Source organism: Hyaena hyaena, unplaced genomic scaffold, assembly GCF_003009895.1.
Source record: "Hyaena hyaena isolate Hyena2069 unplaced genomic scaffold, ASM300989v1 scaffold_1226, whole genome shotgun sequence".
NCBI classification, from domain to species: domain Eukaryota; kingdom Metazoa; phylum Chordata; class Mammalia; order Carnivora; family Hyaenidae; genus Hyaena; species Hyaena hyaena.
In genome coordinates this window covers 56,114-82,508 of record NW_024081861.1, presented here as the reverse complement: position 1 = coordinate 82,508, position 26,395 = coordinate 56,114, and the positions used below count along the sequence as shown (strand labels likewise).

General features: G+C 38.6%; 2 protein-coding genes across 2 annotated transcripts in view; one reads left to right on the top strand and one right to left on the bottom strand.

Moving 5' to 3' along the window:
• Positions 1-21,185, top strand: part of KMO (kynurenine 3-monooxygenase) — a 55,938-nt gene extending 34,753 nt beyond the window's left edge. The window contains 10 exon segments of the mRNA XM_039222964.1: positions 827-992; positions 4,479-4,550; positions 5,359-5,480; positions 6,924-7,071; positions 8,995-9,052; positions 11,038-11,120; positions 19,209-19,310; positions 19,400-19,459; positions 20,823-20,954; positions 20,957-21,185. Of these exon segments, the coding sequence (XP_039078895.1) occupies positions 827-992; positions 4,479-4,550; positions 5,359-5,480; positions 6,924-7,071; positions 8,995-9,052; positions 11,038-11,120; positions 19,209-19,310; positions 19,400-19,459; positions 20,823-20,954; positions 20,957-21,025 (1,012 nt within the window). The 3' untranslated portion in view covers positions 21,026-21,185.
• A 1,779-nt stretch (positions 21,186-22,964) lies between these two features.
• The window catches only part of OPN3 (opsin 3), a 43,990-nt gene continuing 40,559 nt past the window's right edge, over positions 22,965-26,395 (bottom strand). The window contains exon 4 of the mRNA XM_039222966.1: positions 22,965-23,804. Coding sequence (XP_039078897.1) covers positions 23,541-23,804 — 264 coding nt within the window. The 3' untranslated portion in view covers positions 22,965-23,540. The remainder of the gene's footprint in view (positions 23,805-26,395) is intronic.

The window sequence follows — 26,395 nt, the reverse complement described above, 5'->3', positions numbered from 1 at the left end:
CCTCCCTAATGCAATTACTCAAATAATTAGAATCATTCTTGGTGTGCCCTTTTCCCTACTTTCTCCCATTGAATCTATGACCCTGCCTCATCTTTCTTCCTCCCTGATTGGCTTCAGAGCCTATGTCTTTCTTCTAAGGCCCATGGTCCCTGGGTTCTCACACTTGCACACCCTGGGTTCTCACACTTGCACACACAGGCTAATGCAGTCACCTTGTCTCCTCCCTCCTGCACTCCGCCTCCAGTTCAATACCTCCAGCGCCAAATGAGTTTTCCTAAATTACCACTCTTCTACATCATCCCCCCAATGGAAAAAGTTACTTTCTCTCTTTTGCCAGAAGAATGTACTTAAACCTTTTGTCTTAACAGTCAAAATTCTCTTCTCCCCCTCCCTCTTTCCCTTCCCCATATTGTACTCTTTTCTTGAGCTTGTCTTCCAATACCCTCCACTCAAGCTAAACACACTGGTTCTGACAACTCCTGGGCACATCCCTGCCCCGGTCCATCCTTTCCCTCACCCTGCCTTCTGCTCAAGACTCTCTCCCTTTGTGCCAGGGACTCAAGGCCTAGTCACACGTCGGTGACCTGGCATGTCCTCATTAATTGGTACTGGGTTGTTATTCTCGTGAGCAGCACCATCACCGGGACGAGGGTTGTCATCTTCATTCTATAGCTATCAACTCCAAGCTCAAAATCAGATAAGTACAAGTGAGGAGTGAACCACCCCCGCCACCGCCCGAGTCACTACTTCTTATATTCAAGTAGAGGAATAGCATCATTTTCACCACTAGATTACTCGTTTTTGGACGGTCCATTTTATTTTTCAGATCTGACAAAGTTCCCAAAGATGTCACTTATGACCTCATTGTAGGCTGTGATGGAGCCTATTCAACTGTCAGAACTCACCTCATGAAGAAACCCCGCTTTGATTACAGCCAGCAGTACATTCCTCATGGGTACATGGAGCTGACGATTCCACCCAAGAATGGAGATGTAAGTCCCTTCCCTTCTTTGGCTCCTTCCCACAGCCCTCCTGACCCATGGACTCGTGAAGATGTATATTCTAGTCACTTGTTCTCAGTAACTTGTCTGGATTAGTTCTGGGGTCTGCTATAATCCTTTGTAAAAAATAATAAGTTGGGTGTACAAGTATCCCTTTAATATCTCTTTGGGGCTCCTGGATGGCTCAGTTAAGCGTCTGACTCTTGCTTTCAGCTTAGCTCATGATCTCACAGTTTGGGGGTTCAAGCCCCATATCTGGCTCTGTGCTAACAGCGTTTAGTCTGCTTGGAATTCTGTCTCTCTCTCTCTGCCCTTCCTCCACTTGCATTCTCTCTCTCTCTCTCTCAAATAAATAAATAAACATTTAAAAAATAATAACATCATTCCTTTCCCTTGCCTTCAAGACATGCTTTCTTGAGTGGGCAGGAAAGAAAAAGAATTACAGCTACCCTACTGGAAACACACAGGGAATTTGACATAATAACGTCTCCTTTCTTTTTTCCTTGGTAGAAAAAAATGGGTCAGGAATCATTCTATAATACTGACAATCCAGAGTTCTTATACTCGTGATTATACCAAATAAGGATTATTAAATAAAGGGAATAGCAAGTTGCTGCAAAGAGATTTTCATTGCATTTTTTCTCATTTCCTTGTTCCCAGGTTAAAACCTATGGGGCCTGAGGCAAATAGCTATGTGTTATATTGTCATAAGCAAATAGATGTAGAATCGTATTAAGGGAAGTTAAAATACCAACAACAGCAACAAGGATCTTGGCTTATAGGTAAAGATAAGTAAATAGCATCAATTTAAACTTGATTTGCATAGAAAACATCTACTTTTAAGGTAGAGATGTAATCTATCCTATCTGAAATTCTGACGTCTAATAACATAGCTAGCCAACTTGTGATAGTGCTATTATGTACCAGGTGTGTACCAAACTGGATGAGCCAGTCAAATCCATATTTTATCACTAAATCATTGTCTTTCTAGTTCTTCCTCCTGGTCACAAAAGTATTTAGTAATTCTTAAGTGCTAATTTTACAGTTTTCAGGTGACCCTTGTTCTCATGGCCCAGGATCTAATAATTGTGGGTTATAAGATAATAGGATTCTGTTAAAAATTGACCCAGACTTGAGTGGAATCATGCCTTTTACTGTAGATTTAAGATAGCCATTTATTTTCTAGGTTTTCGTATTTAATAGTAATGATTAGTGATTTACAAAAAGTCTCTGCTTTTAAAGAGGTAACACTGTTTTGGCATAGCAATGGGACCCAGGCATGGGAGTATTTAACACGTCCTCAAAACAATTCCAGGAAAACTAACTTCCTTCCCTCCCTCCCTCCCTCCCCCCCTCCCTCCCTCCTTCCCTTCCTTCCTTCCTTCTTTCCTTCCTTCCATCTGTCTCTGTCTCTCTGTCCTGCCCCCCCCCCCTTTCTTTAGCATAACAGACTCTTCATCTCTAAGGGCTGGAGTGGGGGAGAAAGATTGGGTAAGGGACAGTACTGGGTAAGTATTGAGGGAGTGCTTTTGACAATTTAATGGGAGGCTCATCTCCAAGGTGCTTTTGCACAGCAAGCCCCTGTTTTGCTCAGATTTCGTGTTTGGAGAGACTTGTGGTGAGTGTTCGGTGGGGTTACGGGAGCCTGATCTTGGAATTTCTCTTGGATAAAGATATCTATTGAGAGCATGACTTGGTAATCACGAAGCTGAAATTATAAGGGGTTATTTTAAAGCCATGAAATATGCATGAACATCAAAATCTTCTTGGTATCATAGTTGCTACCTCAAAACAAGGTATCAATCACTATCTATACCAATGTCACCATCTCCCAAACTTTTTCATCAGCCATTTTAACCTTTACTAATGCAGTAAATGATAAATCAACTTCAACCCCCATTTCTCCACTCTTCCTTTTGGAGTTCTAAAAGGTCATAGAAGTGGTCGAAAGATAGCAAGAGGGAAAAGCAATGACATGTGCCTCATCCAGACTGGTCTCCTTACTCACACTTCCTAAACTTCCCTAAAACGCTGCTCATTTCTGTTGCCTCTGCTTTGCTCAGCAAGTTCACCCCCACCCAGAATCCACTGCCCTTCTCTTCTTACCCAATCAATGAATCCTTCCGTACTTTTAACCACTCCAGCCCCACAAATGTCTTACCTGCCCGGGTTTTATTTCCTATTCTTCTACCTCATCATCTGCCTATTCAACGGTGCCATAACCTCTTTGAGGCCAGAGAGTTATGTACTCAGTCATTTCCGGGTCTGTGTGTTGAGCTTTCTTTGAGCCTCTGAGATCAAAAGCCAGGAAGAAAGATACAAATAACTCCAACAGAGTGTGAAAATGCCAGCTAGGAGTCTATGCTGTGCTTTCCGTGTTTTTCCCATGTAAGAGACACACATGGTAGGTTCTCCTGAACCTTTGTAAAACGGTAATGTAAACTCAGAACGGTTGGAAATTGATTGCATGTTCTTATGTATATCATATCCTCAGGAGCCTCCAGCGTTTAGATCAGTAGATCTGCCCAAGCGATCAATATCACTCTGGCTCCTAATGGGTTGTCATGGGGTCACTAAAGAGAGAAGACTTCTTTCTATTTTTATGTTGTAGGAAAGAGGTGGGGAGAGGCTTGTCTGTAAAATTTTATTTTGCCCATGAAATGTAAACTTAGGACCTTTCCATTCAGACACATAAATCCTCAGCTAAGGTGAGAAATAAAGTATAAAAATATGACACACGTACATATATGTACATATACATATATAGTTTATATGTGCATAAGTAGTGTGTATGTATATATATAAAGAACATCTCATAGCATGTTCTCGATTATTGATTATGTCTGGTATTGAAAACCCACCTAAGTTATATGAGTTTACAAAGGACAGAAAACAGTTTTAAGACAATTTCTACTTTATTTTTTATGCTGATTTTTTTTTTTTTTGAGAGAGTGTAAGTGGGGGAGGAGCAGAGAGAGAGGGGGACAGAGGATCTGTCAGAGAGCCCGAGGTGGGGCTCAACCTCATGAACAGTGAGATCATGACCAGAGCTGAAGTGGATGCTCAACTGACTGAGCCACCCAGGTGCCCATCAAACTCTCGCCTGGGTGGCTTAGTCAGTTAAGCATCCAACTTCAGCTCAGGTCATTGATCTCTCGGTTCTTGGGTTCGAGCCCCGCATCGGGCTCTGTGCTGACAGCCAGCTCAGAGCCTGGAACCTGTTTCAGATTCTGTATCTCCCTCTCTCTCTGACCCTCCCCTACTCATACTGTCTCTTTCTCTCTCTATCTCTCTCAGAAATAAATCTTTAAAGAATTAAAAATAAATGAATAAATAACAGTAGATGTGCATATCACCATGTGTATGATACTATTTGAAATGCTATGGATACAATTAAGAAACATAACAGAGTTGATTTTATAGATGTGCTGCATTAATGCACTAATCAAGCATAAATATACCTTTCTTCCCCTGCAGTATGCCATGGAGCCTAATTATCTGCATATTTGGCCTAGAAATACCTTTATGATGATCGCACTTCCTAACACGGTAATGTAGATTTTGTGAATATAACTTTACATCTATAATTAATGTTTTTTGCCACCTACTTTTGTATTTTGCAGGTGTGCCTAATTGCTTTTGTGCTTAGCATCTGTACACCAAACATCATTGCCTAGTCTCTTCAGTGATTACATCATTGCCACTGGGGTTCTTGAGGAAAAACCTGGAGGAATTCCTTTCCAATGGAAAGGAGATTTAATAAATATCAATGACCAGCGGTAGTTTGTGGATTGGTGGGGCCTGGCTGTCATCTCCCCAGAGACAAGGTACAAGGAAATGCCACGCAAATAAAGTCAAAGCGATTTGGGTTCTACATGAGGCAGCGCTTCCAGTCTTTGAGATCTCTGGGACATTGGAATGCACATCTTCACAAAAGAGCGCGGCTGTTCTTCCGTCAGACCCCAGGGACATTTTCCCCTCTGTAGATCTGGCTCTGTGTTTCTCTCTTGGTCTTCTTTCCCTTGGCAGCAATGCCAGGGTCCAGTGCCTCTCAACACTGTTTGCAGAGGAACAAGAGAGAACAAGTGGGAAGAAATCCAATCCGACCAACCTATTAGTAACCTAAGGAGTGTAGTGTTGGCTCCGTGAAAATGGCTGAGGTTTACCCTGTAGAAATTCTAATAACCGAGAAGCTGGGGAGCAGCAGGGACTTGGCAGGGCCTTTCTCTGGGAATGAGGGACGAAGCAAGGGCCTCTTTCTCGTCTGCCTGGAGATTCCTCCCAGGTGCCCCGCGGCCACAGCAAGAGCCTGGGGTTCGAGACCCACATATTCTCTCACACTCCCCTTTTCTTGCAGAACAAATCTTTCACGTGCACTTTGTTCATGCCCTTCGAAGAGTTTGAAAACCTTCTAAGCAGCAGTGACGTGCTGAATTTCTTCCAGAAGTACTTTCCAGACTCCATCCCTCTAATTGGAGAGTGAGTTCCAAGACGTGCAATTGTGCCTTTTGCTCCACTGGTTTGCGTTATTCAAAATTCAAATAAAGCTTATGCACCTTCCTTCAGGTTGGATTCAACGGTACCTATCCTACCGTGACCCGGACAGGAAACACGCCTTCGGGCAAAAGTCTAAGCAGACGTTGTGCTGTGAGCAGGGATTCAGAAAACCCCATGCCGGGGCCAGCGTTCCCTGGGAAAAACAAGACACCCGTGTCCCCAGGCCTTTCTGCCTCCTGGGCCGGCTCTCAGGTCTCGCCCACTTGTGCTGCAGAGCTGGGCTATGCCTCCCTCTGCTGGTGGGCTCGCAGGTCCAAGGCCCAGCAGATGCGAGTCTCTGGTTCCCCAAGTCTCAAGGCCCTCACAGTAACATGGTAATAAATAGCAGTACCTGCCCCAGAGGGTTGATGAGGACTGGAGGAGCGCATGCCTAGAAATCATTCGGCACAGGATCTGGCACATGCAGAGCCGCCCGGCTGGTAGCCAGCTGGTTAGCTGTCTGGTTTATGACCCACGGCAGCGGCAGGTCATTCGACCTCACTCTGCTCCCGCTGTCCCTCCCTTGAACCCAGCCCACTCTCCACCGCCAGCGATATTTTCATGGAGGCGGCGCAATGGTGCAGAAAGCAAGATTTAATGCTGCTTCTGCCCCTCACTCCCGCGTCTCAGATTTCTTATCTTTAAAATGGGCATCAGGATATCATATTCAGGGCGGTCATGACAATGACACGTGCTAACTATGTAAAGAGGATAGCCCACTTCCAGCCCAGAGCAAGTCTGTTTAACACTGTCAGTTTTCATCCTCAGCTACAGATTCGGTGTAAACTGACCTCTCCTCTGATATTGGAGAGAAATCTCCGTACATCACAATTCTGTCCTTATGATTCCTGGTTATTTTTTCCTCTCCAACCAGACTTAAAATTCTTGAGGGTAGGCACTGTTTTGCTACTTAAAGCTGCCACAAAACCCAGCTGGGTATCAATGGTCTGCTTCCAAATATACATAAATTCGCACTTCATTTTAATCTTGGTTTTGGTTCGTGTGGTTTAATCAGATGCACAACATCTCGATTTTTCCAGAAAAATCTAAAATACACCAGAGTAGTTGAAAAACTGCACGACCTAGACTTGATAATAAAACCTCATGGCACATAACACACATATATTTCAAGTTATTGAAATGCAGTCAAACCTGTTCTTTTTGTATGTGATTAAGATTGTTGCAAACAAAACAAGTAAAGGGAACAATGGAATTTTAAGAACCAGGAGAACTTCAGTTTCTCCCTTTCCTGTGTTCTTCCTGGCGTTTTTGTGTGTTTCTCAGTAAAGTGCAACGGTAATGAAGTCAGTACATCTGATAGGATTATTGCAGAGTTTAAAGCCCAATTTAATGTGACGGTTATGTTCGGATTGTTTTCCTCTGAAGGCAAGCCCTGGTACAAGATTTCTTTCTGTTGCCGGCCCAGCCCATGATATCTGTGAAGTGTTCTTCCTTTCACATTAAATCACACTGTGTGCTGATGGGGGATGCAGCTCATGCCATTGTGCCCTTCTTTGGACAAGGAATGAATGCAGTAAGTCCTTCCTCCCAAAGTCCCTGACATTTTCCCGGGTCAGTCTCAACTGGAAAATCTTAACTAAGAACCATGTGTGTAACTATCCTCACATAATCTCTGAGAAAACCATCAATTCCACAATCCTAACAGTTTAGATTGATCACTAACTATAGTCAAGCCTTGGGTTCCTTGATCCAGTAATTTCATGCAGGAGAAAGCAGAAAGCTTAACATGGTTTTCTATGCAGTTAGAAAATGTATTCATAGCTTGAAATTTGAGAACTCGATGGTCAGCAATTCAAGACTTAATTAAATTTTTTTTTCCTGGAGATTATTGCTAAGTATATAAATATTAGGCTCAACAAAGAAAAGAGCCTAAAGTGTCCTTTGTTTTCTTCACTTTTTCTTTCCAAATGAAAGGAAAATGCAATTGAAAGAGTTAAATAGAACTATGAGGGGTTCCTGGGTGGCTCAGTCGATTAAGCGTCTGACTCTTGATTTTGGCTCAGGGCATGATCTCCAAGTTCGTGAGTTTGAGCCTCGCATCAGGCTCTGTGCTGACATTGAAGGGCCTGCTTGAGATTCTCTCTCTCTCTTTCTCTCTCTCTCTCTCTCCTTCTCTTCTTTTTCTGCTTCTCCCCCACTTCTTCTCTGCCTCTCCCCAATTTTGCATGTGCTCCCTTTCTCTTCTCTCTCTCTCAAATAAGAAATAAATAAGTAAACATTAAATTTTTTTAAATAAATAAAACTATGAAACAGATTTGATGTTGAATACTACTGTTTTCATGGAAGTTTCTTAAAAAATCTTTCAGGAAATAGTGCTCAAGTATTAAACATTAATTTCAAGGAATCCTACAATGATTATCTAGACAATTATTTTGTGAATGTGTGTTTGATTACTAATAGCTTTATAATCACAGTCTTCTATTGTTTCAGTGATTGGGATACATTCCAAGTATAAGTAGCCTATAAATCTAATCAATTCTAGTTTTCCACAAAGTAGTGGTAAACATTTTGTTTTATAAAAACATAAGAACATACCAATTTTAGTAAGCTGGATAAGGGCCCAGACTCTGGGAGTATAAGGCCCAATTCAAATCCTGTCTCCAGGACTTATTGCACTATGTTCTTGCAAAACTAACTTTACTTTCTTTTCTGTAAAATTGGTTTTTCAATTGTGCCTATGTCATAGAGATTCTTGGGGAATAAATGAACTACTTAAGTAAAGAATTTAAAAGTGTTATTATTTTAGCCTATATGATATTTTGCATCTCTACATTCCAGAAGCATTAATAGTCTATATAGCTGATAAGTATATTTGTTTGCTTCACATATAATCTCTATAATCGATGTAAATTTTTTTAATGTTTACCTATTTTTATATTGTCGGTAAAACTATAGTTTGAATTCCTAGAAAGCAAGAAATCTAGCTTTTGATTTTCTTCTCTGCACTGCGTTTAGTGTACAACCTTCTTAGGGTTAATTTTGTGGACTAGGTCCTGACATTGGAAATTTACTTTAATCTTGGCCTACGGGAACTGAATTAATATGTTCTGTCATTAATTGCTCTAAATGTGAATCTTGAAGACCTGATTAGTTTAAATATGACTCGAATATTCATGGTAGAGCAATATAATTATTCTTGCTTCTTAAAGCAGCAATGGAATCCATCAAAATTTCATGAGTAATTTAAAAATTTGACCGAATTCCAAACCATTATAATCAATATGCATCAGGCAAAGACAAACCATCAAGCATGCAATTGATGGTCGTTAATAATATAATTTAATGCCAAGTATGACTAATCAGTTGTTGTGTACTGCTTGAGGGTAAATATGCTGTGAACTATACTCACTGATGGAAAGTCTGTTCAAAAGTGCTCAGAAGCATTCATTTTATTTTTATTTCCAGTTTATTTTTTTCCATTTTTTTCTCATTTCAGGGCTTTGAAGACTGCTTAGTATTTGATGAGTTAATGGATAAATTCGATAATGACTTTAGTAAGTAAAAATTTTTAAATGGACACGGACTAGCCCTGTTGATTAATTGTGAACCCATTTTTGACCCTAGGTGATCACAAAGCCATGATGCATATTATAATGTGCAGGATTATAATTTTTCTATTAACAGCCTGTGCCACTGTTGCACGTGTCCAGACAAGGAACACCCAGAGAAACAGGGAAATAGTTTCTTTTAAGTTCTGTACGTGAGGTCTGTGCAGTGACCCCCACAAACAACAGAAAATCTCCCCAGACCAACATTTGGCCAAGATACTCTCCTTGTTCTCCCTTTCCGAGGGGACCCAAACCTGCACCTCTTACAGCTTGCACCGGAAACACTTTTAGGAGTTCCAGCACTTTCTTGCACGTTGCCTTATCAAGATGGCAGCTTCTACTTCCATTTGCCTTTGGTTAAAACTGATTCCACCAAATATATTGATGTGACAGATACTGAAGTCTAAAATTTTTACATGTAATGCTGAAATTAAATTGACTGTAAAAGAAGTTGCAAACAAGAGCCTGAGACCTCGATAACTTTTACTGCATCTCAGAATCAAATGGTCTCAAAGGCTACCTCTGAATTTACAGTCCTCCTCTCTACCAACTGAGCTATCGAAGGCTCCGCTGGCTACCTCTGAATTTAAACCTGATTCAGGTAAGGGGTAGATCTAGAGAATTGGCTTTAAATCTACATCCAGATTCCAGTCCTGACTCACCAGCTTATTAACTGTGAGACCTTGAGCAAGTCATTCCAGCTTTTTAAAGTCTCAGGTTTTCTTTTTTATCCCCCTATCTATAAAATGGGGACAATAATACCAACTTCAGAGAGATGTGAAGATGAAATAAAATGATTTGCATAAAGCTTTAAAAAAAAAAGAGCCTGGCACAAAATGAGTTCTCAGTAAATATTTGTTATGATGTTATAGGAAGTCCTTAGACACAGGTGTCTAGATCTGAAGAGTCTAGAGGGTCCAGGGTAAAGTTCTAGCTTTCTGCCTTCCTTTTTCAGTCATCTTGTTCAGATGCTTTGGATCCAGGGACATTTATTTTGTTTCCTCCCTTATCAGCCCTGGTGTGATTGATCTGCATATATGATAGGGGTGATGGAGGGGATGGAGGGTATCAGAACATACTGTCAACACTGGTTTGGGTTATCACAGAGCAAAGGTCAAACAGTAATGATTATGACAATGATACTCATAGCTAGCATTACTGAACATTTCGTATGTGTTGGGCATCTTGCTATGGTTTTTAATCCATTTTCTCATTTGGTCTCCATGGAAAACATGGGGCAGGGGTACTATTCTTGTCCCGTTCTTACAACTGAGCAAATTTGAGCTTAGAGATGGTTAAGGGACTTGCCCTAAGTCATATAACTACAAGTGACAAATCTGGGACTGCCAGCTAAGTTCTCTGACTTTTGAAACGGCATCCTTGATAACTAGCGTTGATTGGCCATGTGAGAGTTATATTAGTCAGTCATTAGTTTATCAGATATTTATTCAGTGTTTACCATGTTAAGATTTCAGACATGAGTAAAACAGGAGGCCTGGCTCTGGGAGATCACAGAATAATGATGGAGCTGATGGTTAGCTGATAAGGTCGCTTAGTGTGGTGAAAGAAACACACGTGGGCTAGCAAGAAAGGACAGGAAGGAGAGTAGCAGGTTCTGAGCAAGACTGGGGTGGTCGCTGACAGCCATTTCTATGAACTGCTTTCCATTCTTGAAATAAAGAAAATCATGATTTGGTAAGCAACAATATCTTATAACTTTATCATAAGTTTTATTTAATCACAATAGGAAATGCTTGTGTGTTATTGTTCAGTATTCATAGATTATTGGTCATTTAGCCTGATTACTCAATGTTTTAAAAGATTAGAGAGAACAGTGGTAGAGTATATACCATTTAATTTGATCAGTGTAGAGGCCAGCACATTCTTATAGACTTTAGTGGAAAAGATGTATTTTTCAACTTGGCTTGTAGGTGTGTGTCTTCCTGAATATTCAAGATTGAGAATTCCAGACGACCATGCGATCTCAGACCTGTCCATGTACAATTACATAGAGGTGAGTGAGGAGAATGGGCTCCACTCCATGTTAAATGTATTCTTATACATAGAATTGTTGAATCACTGTATTGTATACCTGAGACTAATATAACACTGTATGTTAATTGTGCTAGAATTAAAATTAAAAATTTTTTCTAAAAGAAAAGACTATTTGTTAGAATATCAGTAAATGATCTCATCATGTTAAGTGCATTCTTAACACCCTTCACCTATTTCACCCATCCCCCCAACCTCCCTTCTGGTAATCATCTGTTTGTTCTCTGTAGTTAAGAGTCTATTTTGTGTTTTCTTTTTTTTTTTTTGTCTTTCTTCTTTGTTTTGTTGCTTAAATTCCACATATGAGTGACATCATATGGTATTTCTCTTTCTCTGACTTATTTCACTTAGCATAATACTGTCTAGCTCTTTCCATGTCTTGCAAATGGCAAGATTTCATTCTTTTTTTTATGGCTGAGTAATATTCCATTGTGTATATACACCACCTCTTCTTTATTCAATTATCAGTCGATGCACACTCAGGCTGCTTCCATAATTTGGCTACTATACATGATGCTTCAATAAACATAAGGGTGCATATATCTTTTCAAATAGGTGTTTTCACATTCTTGGGTAATCCCAGGTATAGAATTATTCTTTCATACAGTAATTCAATTTTTAATTTTTTGACAAACCACCATACAGTCATCCACAGTGGCTTCACCAGTTTGAATTGCCACCAACAGTGCCTGATGGTTCTTTTTTCTCCACATCCTCGTCAACATTTGTTGTGTCTTGTGTTTTTGATTTTAGCCATCCTGACAGGTGTGAGGTGGTATCTCATTGTGATTTTGATTTGCATTTTCCTAATGATAAGTGTTCTTTTCATGTGTCTGTTGGCCATCTGTATGTGTTCTTTGGAGAAATGTCTGTTCATGTCTTCTGTCCATTTTTAATTGGGTTATTTTGGGTTTTTTGGTGTTGAGGTGTATATTTTAATATTTTGGATACTAACCCTTTAACAAATATGTCATTTGCAAATATTGCAGATATTTTCTTCCATTCAGTATGTTGTCTTTTAGTTTTATTGGTTGTTTCCTTTGTTGTGCAGAAGCTTTTCATTTTGATGTAGTCTCAATAGTTTATTTTTGCTTTTGTTTCCCTTACCTTAGGAGACATACCTAGAAAAGTGTTGCTGAGACCAATGTTAGAGAATTTACTGTCTGTGCTCTCTTGGAGAACTTTAATGGTTTCAGGTCTCACATCTAGCTCTTTATTCCACTTTGAGTTTATTTTTGTGTGTAGTGTAAGAAAGCAGTCCAGTTTCCTTCATTTGCAGGTAGCTGTCCAGTTTTCCCAACACCCTTTGTTGAAGACACCATCTTTTTTCCCTTTGCATATTCTTGACTCCTTTGTCAAAGGTAATTTGGCCATGTAATTGTGGGTTTATTTCTGAACTCTCTATTCTGTTCCATTGATCTATGTGTCTATTTTTGTGTCAGTACCATGCTGTTGTGATTACTATCGCTTTGAAGTATATCTTGAAATCTGGGATTGTGATACCTCCAGTTTTATTCTTTTTCAGATTGTCTTGACTATTTGATGCTTTTTGTGGTTCCATAACAATTTTAAGATTCTTTGTTCTAGTTCTGTGGAAAATACTGTTGGTATTTGGATAGGTATTGCACTAAATATGTAGATCACTTGGGGTAGTATGGACATTTTAACAATATTTGTTCTTCCAATCCATGACCATGGAATACCTTTTCATTTGTTAATGACATCTTCTTTCATCAATGTTCTTTCACCAATGTTTATAGTTTTCAGAGGATGGGTGTCTTACCTCTTTGGTTAAGAGGTAAGACTTAACTCTTAACTCTTTGGTTAAGTTTTTTCCTGGGTATTTTATGATTTTTGGTGCAATTGTAAATGGGAATGTTTTCTTACTTTCTTGTTTTCCTACTTCACTATTAGTGTATAGAAATGCAATGGATTTCTGTATATTAATTTTGGATCCTGCAACCCTACCAAATTTGTTGATCAGTTTTAGTAGTTTTTTGGTGGAGTTGGTAGTTTTCTACACGATATTAGAGTTTCTAATGTCATCTGTACTTGGTGAAAGGTTTACTTCTTCCTTACCAATTTGGTTGCCTTTTATTTCTTTTTCTTATTTGATTACTGTAGCTAGAACTTCAGTTCTATGCTGAATAAAAATGCTAAGAGTGGACATCCTTGTCTTGCCCCTGATCTTACTGGAAAAGCTCTCAGGTTTTCACAAATGACTTGGATTTTTCATATATGTCCTATTTATGGTGAGGAATGTTCCTTCTAAACCTACTTTGTTGAAGTTTTTTTTTTTTATCATGAACTTATGTACTTTGTCAAATGCTTTTTTTCTGCATCTATTGAAATGATCATATGACTTATCTTTTCTCTTGTTGACGAAGTACATGTTGATTGATTTGTGAATATTAAACCACCTTTGCAACCAAGGAATAAATTCCACTTGATTGTGGTGAAGGATTTTTTTATCTATTTTTGGATTCAGTTTGCTAGTATTTTGTTCAGGATTTTTGCACTTATGTTCATCAGGGATGTTGGCCTACAGTTCTCTTTTTTAGTGGAATCTTTATCCAGGTTTTGGGACCAGGGTAATTAATGCTGGCCTCATAGAATCAATTTGGAGACATTCCTTCTAATTGCATTTTTTGGAATTTTTGAGAACAGGTATTAACTCTCCTTTAAATGCTTGGTAGAAGTTGCTTATGAAGCTGTCTGGTCCTTGTCTTTTGTTTGTTGGGAGTTTTTTTTATTTCTGATTCAATTTCATTATTGGTAATTGGTCTGTTCAAATTTTGTTTGTTCCTGATTCAGTTTTGGGATGTTATATGTTTCTAGGAATTCACCATTTCTTCTAGGCTATCCAGTTTTTTGACATTTAATTTTTCATATTTTCTTATATTCCTTTGTCTGTGGTGTCAGTTGTTATTTCTCCTCTTTCATTTCTGATTTTGTTTATTTGAGTCCATTACCTCTCTTTTCATGAGCCTGGTTAAAGATTTATCAACTTTGTTTACCTTTTCAAAGAACTAGCTCCTGGTTTCATCTGTTCTATTGTGTTTTTGTTAAATTCTTATTTCATTTATTTCTGCTCTAACCTTTATTATTTTCTTCCTTCCACTAATTTGGGGTTTTGTTTGTTCTTTTTCCATTTCCTTTAGGTGCAAGGTTAGGGTGTATATTTGAGATGTTTCTTCCTTCTGGAGGTAGGCCTGTACTGCTATAAATTTCCCTCTAAGAACAGCTTTGCTACATCCCCAAAATTTGGGACCATTGTGTTTCCTTTTTCATTTATCTCCATGAATTTTTTATTCCCTCTTTGATTTCTTGGTTGACTAATTCATTATTTAGTAGCATGTTATTTAACTTCCATGTATTGGTGTTCTTTTTAGAAATTTTTTTTGTGGTTGATTTCTAATTTCATAACATTGTTGGAATGTTCTGAATACATATGTTATCCATCTTGTCCAATATGTCATTCAAAGCCATCGCTTATTGATTTTCTGTTTGGATGATCTATCCATTGATATAAGTTAGATGTTAAAGCCCCCTGCTATTATTGTATAACTATCGATTACTTCTTTTATGTTTGCTATTAGATTTTTTTGTATTTGGATACTCCCATGTTGGCGCATAAATATTTACAATTACTATATCTTCTTGTTGGATTGTTACCTTTATGATTATATAATGTCCTTCTTTGTCTCTTGTTACAGTCTTTGTTTTAAAGTCTATTTTGTCCAATATAAGTATTGCTACCCTGGCTTTCTTTTCACTTCCATTTACATGGTAAATGTTTTTCCATCTAAATCTGCATGTGTCTTTATGTATGATATGAGTCTCTTGAAGGAAGCATATGCATGGGTTTTGCTTTTTTATCCATTTTGTCACCCTATGTCTTTTAACTGGAGCATTTAATCCATTTACATTCAAAGTAATTACTAATAGGTATGTATTTATTGTCATTTTGTTGCTTCTTTTATGGTTTTGTAGTTCTTCTCTGTTCATTTCTTCTCTTGTTCTCTTATCTCATGATTTCCTAGCTTTCTTTAGTGGTATACTTGGATTTTTGTCTCTTTATTTTTGCATATCTATTACTGTTTCTTATTTAGGGTTTATACATTAAAAATATGCATATAGCAGTCTATATTAAGCTGGTGGTCTCCTAAATTTGGGTCCATTCTAAAAACACTAATTTTCACTCCTCTCCCCCTAACCCACATTTTAAATATATGGTATCATACTTTACATTCTTTCATTTTGTGAATCCCTTGACTGATTTCTATAGATTTACTTATTTTTACTGCTTTTGTGCTTTCTACTTTTCTTACTCCTACTTAAGGTCTTTCCTTTCCACTCAGAGAATCCCCTTTTAACATTTCTTGTGGGACTGATTTAGTATCATTAATTCCTTTAACTTTTGTTTGGGAAATTTATTATCTTTTCTTATTTCCTGAATAATAGCCTTGCTGAGCATTGTATTCTTGGCTGCAAGTTTTTTTTCTTTCAGCACTTTGAATATATCATGCCACTCCTGGCCTGCAAAGCTTCTGCTGAAAAGTCAGCTCATAGCCTTCTGTGGTTTCCCTTGTATGTAACCATTTTCTTTACTTTTGCTGCTTTTAAAATTCTCTTTATCACTACTCTTTGTTACTTAACTACTATGTGTCTTGGTTTGAATCTTCTTTTTGGGGTGATCTCTCTGCCTCTTGGATCTTGATAACCATTTCCTTCCCTAGATTTGGGAAGTTTTCAGCTATTACTCAAATAAATTTCCCATCCCCTTTTCTTTCTCTTGACCTTCTGGAATCCCTATAATGTGAATATTATTGTGCTTAATGGTGTCACTTAGTCTATTTTCATTTTTTTAATGATTTTTAAAAATATCCTATTCAGCTTGATTGCTGTCCACTACAATGTCCTCCAGGTCACTGATCAATCCTGCTTCTGCTAGTCTACTATTTATTCCCTCGAGTAGATTTTTAATTTCAGCTATTGAGTTCTTCATCTCTGATTGATTCTTTTCTATATTTTCTGTCTGTTTGTTGAGGGTTTCACTGAGGCCCTCCACTCTTAAGTCCAGTGAGTATGTTTATGATTATTACTTTAAAATTTCTATTAGGCATATTGTTTATCTCCATTTCATTTAGGTCTCTTACTCTGATTTTGTCCTGTTCTTTCACTTGGGACTGTTCCTCTGTCTTCTCATCTTATCTAACTCTCCTTATCTGTTTCTGTGTCTTAGGAAAGTCAGCTATATCTCCTGCTCTTGAAAGTAGTGGCCTTTTGAAGAAGAGGTCCTGTGGTGACCTGCAGTTCAATATCCCCTGTTCACTGGCACCTGATACCTCAAAGGTGTCTGCTGTGTTATTTGCTGGTTCCCTACTATTATGGCTGAGAAGCTTTTGTTGGTGAACAGGGCTTGCAGTCAGATCAGATGTCTGCCCCCAGCCCACTTTGGGGCTGCAGTTGGACTGGTGCGTGTGTGTGGTTAGATTCCTCTCTCCCCAGGGAAGGAGTTACTTTGAAGTGGTACTTCCCCATCGGGGCTGCTTGCCACTGCCAGGCTCTGGCAGTGATTTGGATGGACTCCTGTCAAGGTGTGTTGGAAGGGGCGGGTCTGCAGGAGAATGCGTGGGTGGGTGTGCTGTTCGCAAGGTAGGTGGAGAATGTTGGTGCTGCCATGGTTTCAGCAGGTGTCCATGTGTTGAGGCTGGGGCTTGGGGGAGAGAAATGGCATGCCCCAGCACCAGCTCTTTTTCTCTTGGAGAAATCTCCCAAGGATACCTGTCCCTCCAGTATATGCACTGAGATTAGTAAATAAAGCTTCATGTGTTTCCCAGGCATTTTGCAAACTGTTGCTTCCATGCTGTATATCAGTGGGGATGTTTGTTATGCTGTCTCTTTAAGGGTGGGGACTCACCCTCTGGCTCTCCCCCAGTAAAGCCCTCTGATTTTTGAGGTTCCAAGTGTTAAGTCCCACTGACTGTAAGAACTCTCCAAGTTAGACTCCTCTGGTTTTCAAAGCCAAATATTACAGGGATTTGTCTTCCCAGTGTGGGTCCTTCCCCCCCCCCTCACTGCCTGGTGTGGCTGGTGTGGGGTCTCGTCCTTTTTCTCTGTGCCAGCAGGGCTCCTCCCTCCTGCATGATCGTCTTGTGGCTCCCGACTCTGTCTCTGCTCTTCCCACCTTCTTTGATGTCAACTCTTCTCTACATTTAGCTGTGGAGAGTCTACTCTGTCCGTCTTCAGTTCATTTTCTGGCATTTTTACACTGATGTGGTTGTTATCTGGGTGCATCCATGGGACCAGGTGAGTCTAGGGACTCCTACTTTGCCATCTTCCCCAGAAGTCACAAATGTTCTTTAATTTTTCTTTGCTCCAGCCCCATCACATACATGCTGAATAAGAACAAAAAGAATACACACACACACACACACACACACACACACACACACACACACAGAGCATGCCCTACACGTGGGTGGGTTGTGACAGTAGACAGTGACAATGACCCACACACATCATCTCCATTTACATTTTAGGGACATTTGAGAGGTAACCAAGATGAAAAATTATCTGATTTCAATTACTAATAAATTCACAGACTTAAACCTTAGACATTTGTTATGCTATTTTAATGAAGATATAATCTTTATACATATTAGCATATTTGGAGGAATGAAGAAACAGTAAATGACCTTAACACTCTTAGCATTATAAGCCGCAAGATTAGAGTAGCTTTAAATATTCTTTGGGGACTTATGCACTGAAAAAAATATGTATATGCCAAAGAAATTCATAGAAGATTAACACTCAGAAGAAGAAATACGGTTACATTTTGAGCCAGTCACACTAAAAGTTCACAATAAATAGTATGGTTACACTTTTTAAATGACCAAATGAAAAGCTTTACAGGATAAATTTAAAGAAAAGAGCGTAGCTGTTTTCTATCTTTCCTGAAGAGAGACAAAAATAAAATGAACTTCAGTTTGAGCAAATTGTTACACATGTGGTGAAGGAAGTTCTATAAGATATCGAAAATATTCACTGATGTAACTTGCTTACGTCTTTATTTTTATTTATTTTTTAATCTTATAGACATTTATTTCCTGAAAAAAGAGCAATCACTTATAAACAGAGTACATGATTAATAACAGAAATTTTTTAAATTTAAATTCAAACTAGTTAACATACAGTGTAGTCTTTGCCTCAGGAGTAGAGCCCAGAGATTCATTCTTTACATATGACACCCAGTACTCAACCTCAGAAATGTTCACCTTAATGCCCATCACCCATTTAAGCCACCCCCCCATCCAACACCCCTCCTGCCAGCAACCCTCAGTTCGTTCTCTGTATTTAAGAGTCTCTTATGGTTTGCCTCCCTCTCTGTTTTTATCTCATTTTTTCTTCCCTTCCCCTATGTTCATGTGTTGTGTTTCTCAAATTCCACATGAGTGAAATCTTATGATATCTGTCTTTTTCTGACTTACTTCTTTTGCTCAGCATAATACCATCTAGTTCCATATAGACTGTTGCAAATGGCAAGATTTCATTCTTTTTCACTGCTGAGTAGTATGCCATTGCATATACAATACCACATTTTCTTGTCTTTAAAACTGAGACAGCTATAACCGAATATTTGTTCTGAATATGGAATAAATCAAGACATACATAGCTTAAAAGATCCCTTCTCGCCATGAAGAAGACTCCAAACCAACCAGGAAACAACAGCAGTTAGTCAAATATTTGGTCCCTCAGACTATCCCCGGGTCTGGTTGAACAAACTTTTTGCTGAAATAGAGTTCCCATATTTCCCCCTGAGCAAAATAGAGTTCTATAGCATGTTTTGTGCAATTGCTCAACCTTTTCAAGGTAATGTCTTATACTTTTACTAAAAGGGATTGGAAATGACTGGTAAGGAGATGAGAATTTGACAACTTTGTGTCCAGCTTTGCAGTGAATAGGAATGAAGTATAATAATAAGTTGTAGTAAAGAAATAAAAGCTGTTCATTTGAGAGGCTCTTTAAGACTCTTATGTTATTGCAGATGCGAGCACATGTCAACTCGAGGTGGTTCATCTTCCAAAAAAACATGGAGAGATTTCTTCATGCTATTATGCCATCTACCTTTATCCCTCTCTATACCATGGTAAGGTCTGGATTTAAGGCATCGCATCGTTTTATTCTTCTGTTTAGCCATTAAAGAATCACAAGAATACTTTGTGACCTTCCTTACAGGTTGCCTTCTCCAGAATAAGATACCATGAGGCAGTGCTGCGCTGGCACTGGCAGAAAAAGGTCAGAATAAATTGAAGTTCTTAGTGGTCTGGTTATGATCCTTCAGGCAAATACAGAAACGACATGACAGACACTAAATGTTTGCTTCCAAATAACAACTGTTCTGGGTACACAGAAGGAAAAGTGCCTAATGAACAAAATTACAAAAAGAGAGAGAAAAGAGATAGTGAGTGAGCAAGAGGGTGAGAGAGTGAGCAAGTGCTTCTGAAGAGAAGAAATTAAAAAAAGAAACAGATGCCAGTATTTCTAAACTTTCTACTTTATTTTAGCAACTTGACGATTTGCTTTTATTTAGCAATTTGCTTTTGCTTCATGAAATACTCTTATGGGTATGATTAGTCAAACTGAACAGAACTGAATCGCTTATAAAACACAATTGAATTCTAATTTAATGCTATAACATGTTTATTCTGGGCAGTTGACTCAGAGATACCACTAAGTAGACATTGAGATTTTTGATCTTCAACTTTGGAAATCTAACAGCTTTATCCATGCAACAAATCATTTTATTTAATGTGTAGAGACTGAGCTGAGCATGGTGATAAATAAGCAACAGTCCCTCTCCTCATGTAGCTCAGAGGCTGGTGGAGGATGGTGGAGAAGCACAGCTGCCCTGGAGGAGAATAGGAGTAGCCAGGGTGGGTGGAGGTCCATGGGACTGGAAGGCAGTCCAGAGGTGTGAGAATGGCCAGAGGTGCAGCTGGGATGGTAAGAAGGACCTCAAGGATTTTGAGTATTACATTGAGGGAAGCAGGGAGACAAATGGAGGCTAATAGATTTGGGTGTGGATTTTAGAAAGGTAGCTTTGCTGTGTGGAGCCTGGATTGGAAGGAATCTAGGTTTATTCTTGCAGAGATGAATAAAGTAGGACCCCTGCCCTCAAGGAGCCTAAAGTCTAATAGGAGAAAGACGGTGACAGGCAATGAGAATACAGGACACTTAGTGCCAACAGGCCAATTCTCATGGAGATTTTGTGCAGTCTGAGCAGTGACTGAATCATTGTGGCTTCAGCACGATACTCTTCTAAAGTAGCATTCATAACTCTCTTTTTTCTAAACTGTGTGGGTCCCCCCACCACCACCAGGGCTAAATACAGGGGGACTGCAAAGAATTCTTTATACAGAACACATGGACCCAGTTATTTCTGGGAATAGAGAGAAAACAGAGATAGAGAGGAGGGAAATTCCAAATGCTAGATCTTACTAGTCATTGTTGGCCTTGACATAGTGGTCATTCGATTACATTGCTGTTTCAGGTTAAAGAACAAAGAAGAAATTATATACTCCTTCGTTGTTTAAGAATGAAGTCTTTTAAGATGTTAATCTCTGGACAAATGAAATGAGACTTCTTGCTGTTTTTACAGGTGATAAATAAAGGACTCTTTTTCCTTGCAACACTGATGGCCATCGGCAGCACCTACCTGCTTGTGCGCTCCAGGTCAATGAGACCCTTGCACTACTTCAGAAGATCGTGGGACTGGCTCACTTACTTCCAGAAAACAGGACCCGTTTCCCTGCAAACTCCATGGAGTCACTAAAAAGAATTCCCAATGCCATTAGCAGATGATATAAAGGTTCTAAAGTAGCAAATAGCTGGATTTCTTTATAACCAAAACTAAGGATCAAAACCATGTTTCCATCATCATATTTAATTCACTAGTGCAAGATATATCTCAGCTTACAGTGAAATTCAGTATAGAATTATCATTGAAGAGAAAAAAAAAAACCCAACCCCAAACCACCAGTTTATGTTGTAAAAGGCCGCTTTCCCACAACACTACACATAGGTGTGGTCATTCTAAATATAAAAATGCAGTGACCAAGATCTCTTTCACTTCTCAGAAAGTGAAACACTAGAGGCCTTGAGGAAGACACTGATTACATCTTTCCTTTAAAGAACATAATTAAGGTCGTGATAAGATTGACTCAACACCTAGGACTAAAAATTACAATTTGGCTAATGTGTTAAGTGCACTTTTAATCCCCTGGATGGAACTTCTCCAACACAGAGCTCAGATTCACTTACTAAAACTGAACGTGTAAATGAGGAATTTGGGGCACTCTAAAGAGTTACAAAATGAATGAATTTTACTTAACAATCTTCTAAGGCCAGTATTACCTTTTGAAGATGTAGAAAAAGGGGGGGCCATTAATACCATACCAAGTGAAGACTAAGAAGAGTTTTATTTACAAATTAAACATTGATACATACAACAGAGTGGAAAGTAAATAAGGGAAGACAGTTTCAATAGAAATTATTCCATTTCAGACTCCCAGAAGCAGTTACTAACTTGCTATGGCAGAACCAGCAATAAATTTGATTTTGAAAAGTTCATTTAGTGAAAACCTTTTCTTTGGTTCTTCCTTCTTCAATAGGCCAACGGACTCACTTAGAAGTCTTTCAAACATGATTATTTATGTAGATGCTCCACTAGTGAGATAGTCATCTAAGAAATAAAAACTAGGCAATACAATAAAATGATTCCATTTCTTTTCTATGTTGTCAAGGAAATCTTTGAGTTCTAATAATCCATATTTAGTCTAAACAATGACTTACAGGAAAATGGCCTCTTCACTAACACTGACCATTGATTGTCCAGTAGATTGACTAAAGAGCAAAAAAGATTAAATAATACATTTTATGAGTACAGTTTTACACTTACTTTCATCCCCTTCAACTTAGGTTTCGTTTTTTGCTTGGAACTCCTTTTCTAAACCCAAAACTCTTGGCAAAATTGTGGCAAATTGTTAAAAAGAGAAGATAATCTTGCCAAGTTATGTTTGAAATGAAACAGATGGAGATACCTATCTGCCATCGACACATCCTTCTTCATGTACACCCTCTGTGAATGTATGATTTCCTAGACTCCATGATTCCCTTGAAATTCACTGTCTTTCTTTGCTGTGTGCTTTTAAATACCCTTTCTAGAGCTTGCTTAGCAGCACATTCATCTGAAGCTCCTCTTTATCATACTGCCTATATGGCAAGTCTTTTGTTTTGAAGGAAGCCAGGGTACTGAAATTCTTTGTCACCCTGGAATTGTCTCTGATAAATTTGACTGGTCAGACAGAGGATGTGACAGTGATTAGGATCCCACACCATAGAAAATTTGAGATTTCCTAGTGATTTCACATGTATATGATACAAAGTTATTTTTACAGCTATTTTTGAGCTGTAAATACAGCTAAGTATTTTTGAGAAAAACGTCTATGTGCCTTGGAAAATAGTGTCATTTAAAAAAAATATATTCAAAACTAAAATTTCCAACATGTTAGAAGTTGATGGTGCCAGATGCCCATCTTGTGCCATAAATGGTTTTTCATTATGGAAAGCACCCTTTGAACTCAAAAATTTTCTTGCTCAGTTGTTTCCAGTGGTCAGAAAGCATCTGGGGAATTCAGATTTCCTGCTGGGCCGCAAAAGTTCTGTTGACATTGTGGGCCCCCCCCCCCCCCAGGGCAGGCTGCCCCAAAATATGCCACAATGGCATAATGATTATTTTGAATTAAAGTTACGTAAGAAACAGCAAGTGCAAAAAAGATGCTCTGACCTTTCTTTGTTCCCCTGAAAGCAGGAAACCACTCACATGAAAGGTACCTCCCTGCACCAGGAGGTAAAGGGGCATCCTTATCATCACAGAGAATTGAAGGCTGAAGAAGCCTACATCAACAAACCTTGTTACTTTTACTGAACAACTACCCCAGCCCAAATTCTGTCTAGAACTCTACTAATCGAAGGTCCCAAACATAAGTTTTATTTGTCCTGTCAATTCCTTATAGATCAATGTTTCTTTGTCTAAAATGTATAAAAGCTACATGCCTTGCTCATTTCTTTGGGTTGCAATTTTATTACTTGGCCTCCTTGCACACAGAATTAAACTTTGTGGGTTTTTTTTTTCCTGTTAATCTGTCTCATGTCAATTTAATTCCTAGACCAGCCAGAAGAATCTTGTAGGGCAGAGGAAAGTTTTTCCTCTCCAACAATATTAACATAGAATGAGGATTCCAAAACAGTCCTTATGATGGAAGCCTAAAAGTGGCGTCCAATACAAGTCCTCATCTTTCATTACCATTATTCCTTCCTATAAAGGACGGACTTGGATTACATCAACTTTTGACCCACTGGCTTTGTCACTGTCTTCAACTGACAGTGATTCATCACTGGTGATGATAAAAATGATGGAAGAAGAATTAAAAGTCACTTTTTTCTTTGGCCTGTCTCCATCTTTTTGTGACATCACAATGGGTCTGATCTGCATTTCACTCTCATTGGCTGGTAGGTCCTCAGCAGGCCTCTGGCATCTCAGCAGTCGGAAACATAGCAGTTGCAAAAGGGATCTTCGAAACTGGGCAGGGAGAAAATAAAGTTGAATATTAAGTAAACATTTGACTCTTAATCTGGATTAACATTCAATAAAATTATTTGAGATTAAATTTGGTTGTTCTTTTTTATTTATTAGCTTGCGTGGCTACGGGGTTAGATGGCAATGCTCAGATGTACCTAAATAACCCTGGAGCTTTATGTTTTCTACTTATTATAATTCTCATTAACAAAATCATATAGGACTATTATAATCTCTATGGATTTAAGTTGCATGCACTTTATATGAGGGCAACAAAATCTATTTCCTTAAGGAATTTTGAACATGAATTCCTTGCACAAATATTCAGTGAGCACCTACTACATGATAGCCACTGTGCTACAATTTGGGGCAGCAAAGAATGACAAGGCCCTTCCTGCAGAGTTTATAGTCTGCTGTCTCACTAATGTTCTGTTAACTAAAGAATTTTTTTCTATCAAGATTACAAACCATTTTGGGGAAAAATACTACAGTTGGGAGTGCTAATGTTCACCAGTGCCCATGATTATTCTTCCCTCTGTCCTGGACACGGCTCTGAACCAAAAGCTAATTAATTTCATTTTTATTCCCTTTGTTCAGAGCAAAATAAAAGTTTTATACATGGGCTTTCACAGATCAGGAAATAGTAATGAAAAATATGATAACTAGCTACATTGATTGCTGTCTTCTTTAAACCCGGCTTATATACAAGTTAGTATTTAGTTTATACTCACATTTAAAAATATTTGAGAATATTTATTCATCAAACTACAGTTTCCTATATCAGGCTAAGTGCTAAAGATACATTATTATAAGGGTTTAGAATATTCATATCAAAATATGTTCGTTTTTGTTTGTTTATTGAGTCTCTTAGACTTCTAGTTCAAAGTGTGCTCCTGGGAACCAGAAACATGGGAACCATGTGGCAACTTGTCAAAATGCAGACTCTCAGGCACCCCGCATACCGAATCTGAATATGCACTTTTTTTTTCTTTTACAAGCTCTCCAGGTGTGGTGTATGCACTTTAAAGTTTTCAAAGAACTAATTATGATCCATTGGCCCAGAGAAAGAACACAAAAAACGATTGTTAGGTAATGTATTTAAAATGTACTTATTTGCCTGTCGAGGCGGTAGTTCTTAAAATATGAGATTTCATACTTCTTCAGAAAATTAAACCTATAATCTATCTTGCTAAAAAAAATTCATATGTGCACATTCTTAAAAAGTTTTATGACCAATTTTCAGGATTCTCACGACTTTCCTAAAGCCAATTCAAGTAATTCTCAGAGTCTAAGGACTCCAAGTTAAAATTCTCCAGGTTCAAGTAAATACATAAATGAAGGCAACATGAGATAGAAAGACCATCAGTGAATAGAGATTGAAACCGTTTGAAAGTAGGAAGAAAGAGGGAGATTTAGCAGTGAATATTATATGGTTAATTTTTAAAAGCCCCTCTTATACTAAATTCTTGAGCATTAGTAGCCTAAGTAGCTATTATTGTCTGATATTAGCATGACCTATTACTTTAAAATTCCAGTGGAGTAATTAACTATTGATTACTCATAACTTTTAAATTCTCTGATCTTTAAACTTTATAACTTAGAGGCTTAGCTTCATAGCAATCATAATGAGGGTTCTCTTAGTTAGGACTGAAACTGTCAAGTCGAAACTTTTCTATCACAGAAATAAGCTTCCCATTAGATCTAGAGGATTTTCTGAAGCCAAATTAATTTGAGCTACCCACCAGCCATGGCACATGAATAATAACCCAACTAACTGTTAATAGTATCGGTAATCCCCATTCATTCCTGGGTTACAGGGCTGGTTCAACATTCACAAATCAATCAATGTGATACATCACATCAATAAAAGAAAAGATAAAAACCATATGATCCTGTCAATAGATGCAGAAAAAGCATTTGACAAAATACAGCATCCCTTCTTTTTTTAAAAAAAAAAATTTTTAATGTTTTATTTATTTCTAGGAGAGAGAGAGAGACAGCGTGAGCAGGGGAGGGTCAGAGAGAGAGGGAGTCACAGACTGAAACCGGCTCCAGGCTCTGAGCTGGCAGTCAGCACAGAGCCCAACGCGGGGCTTGAACCCACGAATCTTGATATCATGACCTAAGCGAAAGTCGGACGCTTAACCGACTAAGCCACCCAGGCGCCCCCAGCATCCCTTCTTAATAAAGACTCTAGAGAAAGTCAGGATAGAAGGAACCTACTTAAACATCATAAAAGCCATCTATGAGAAGCCTTCAGCTAACATCATTCTCAGCGGGGAAAAAATGAGAGCTTTCCCCCTGAGATCAGGAACACGGCAGGGATGTCCACTCTCACCACTGTTGTTTAACATAGTGCTGGAAGTCCTAGCATCAGCCATCAGACAACAAAAGGAAATCAAAGGTATCAGAATTGGCAAAGAGGAAGTCAAACTTTCACTCTTCACTGATGACATGATACTCTACATAGAAAACCCAACAGACTCCACCAGAAGCCTACTAGAACTGATCCAAGAACTCAGCCAAGTTGCAGGGTACAAAATCAACGTATAGAAATCGGTTGCATTTTTATACACCAACAATGAAGCAACAGA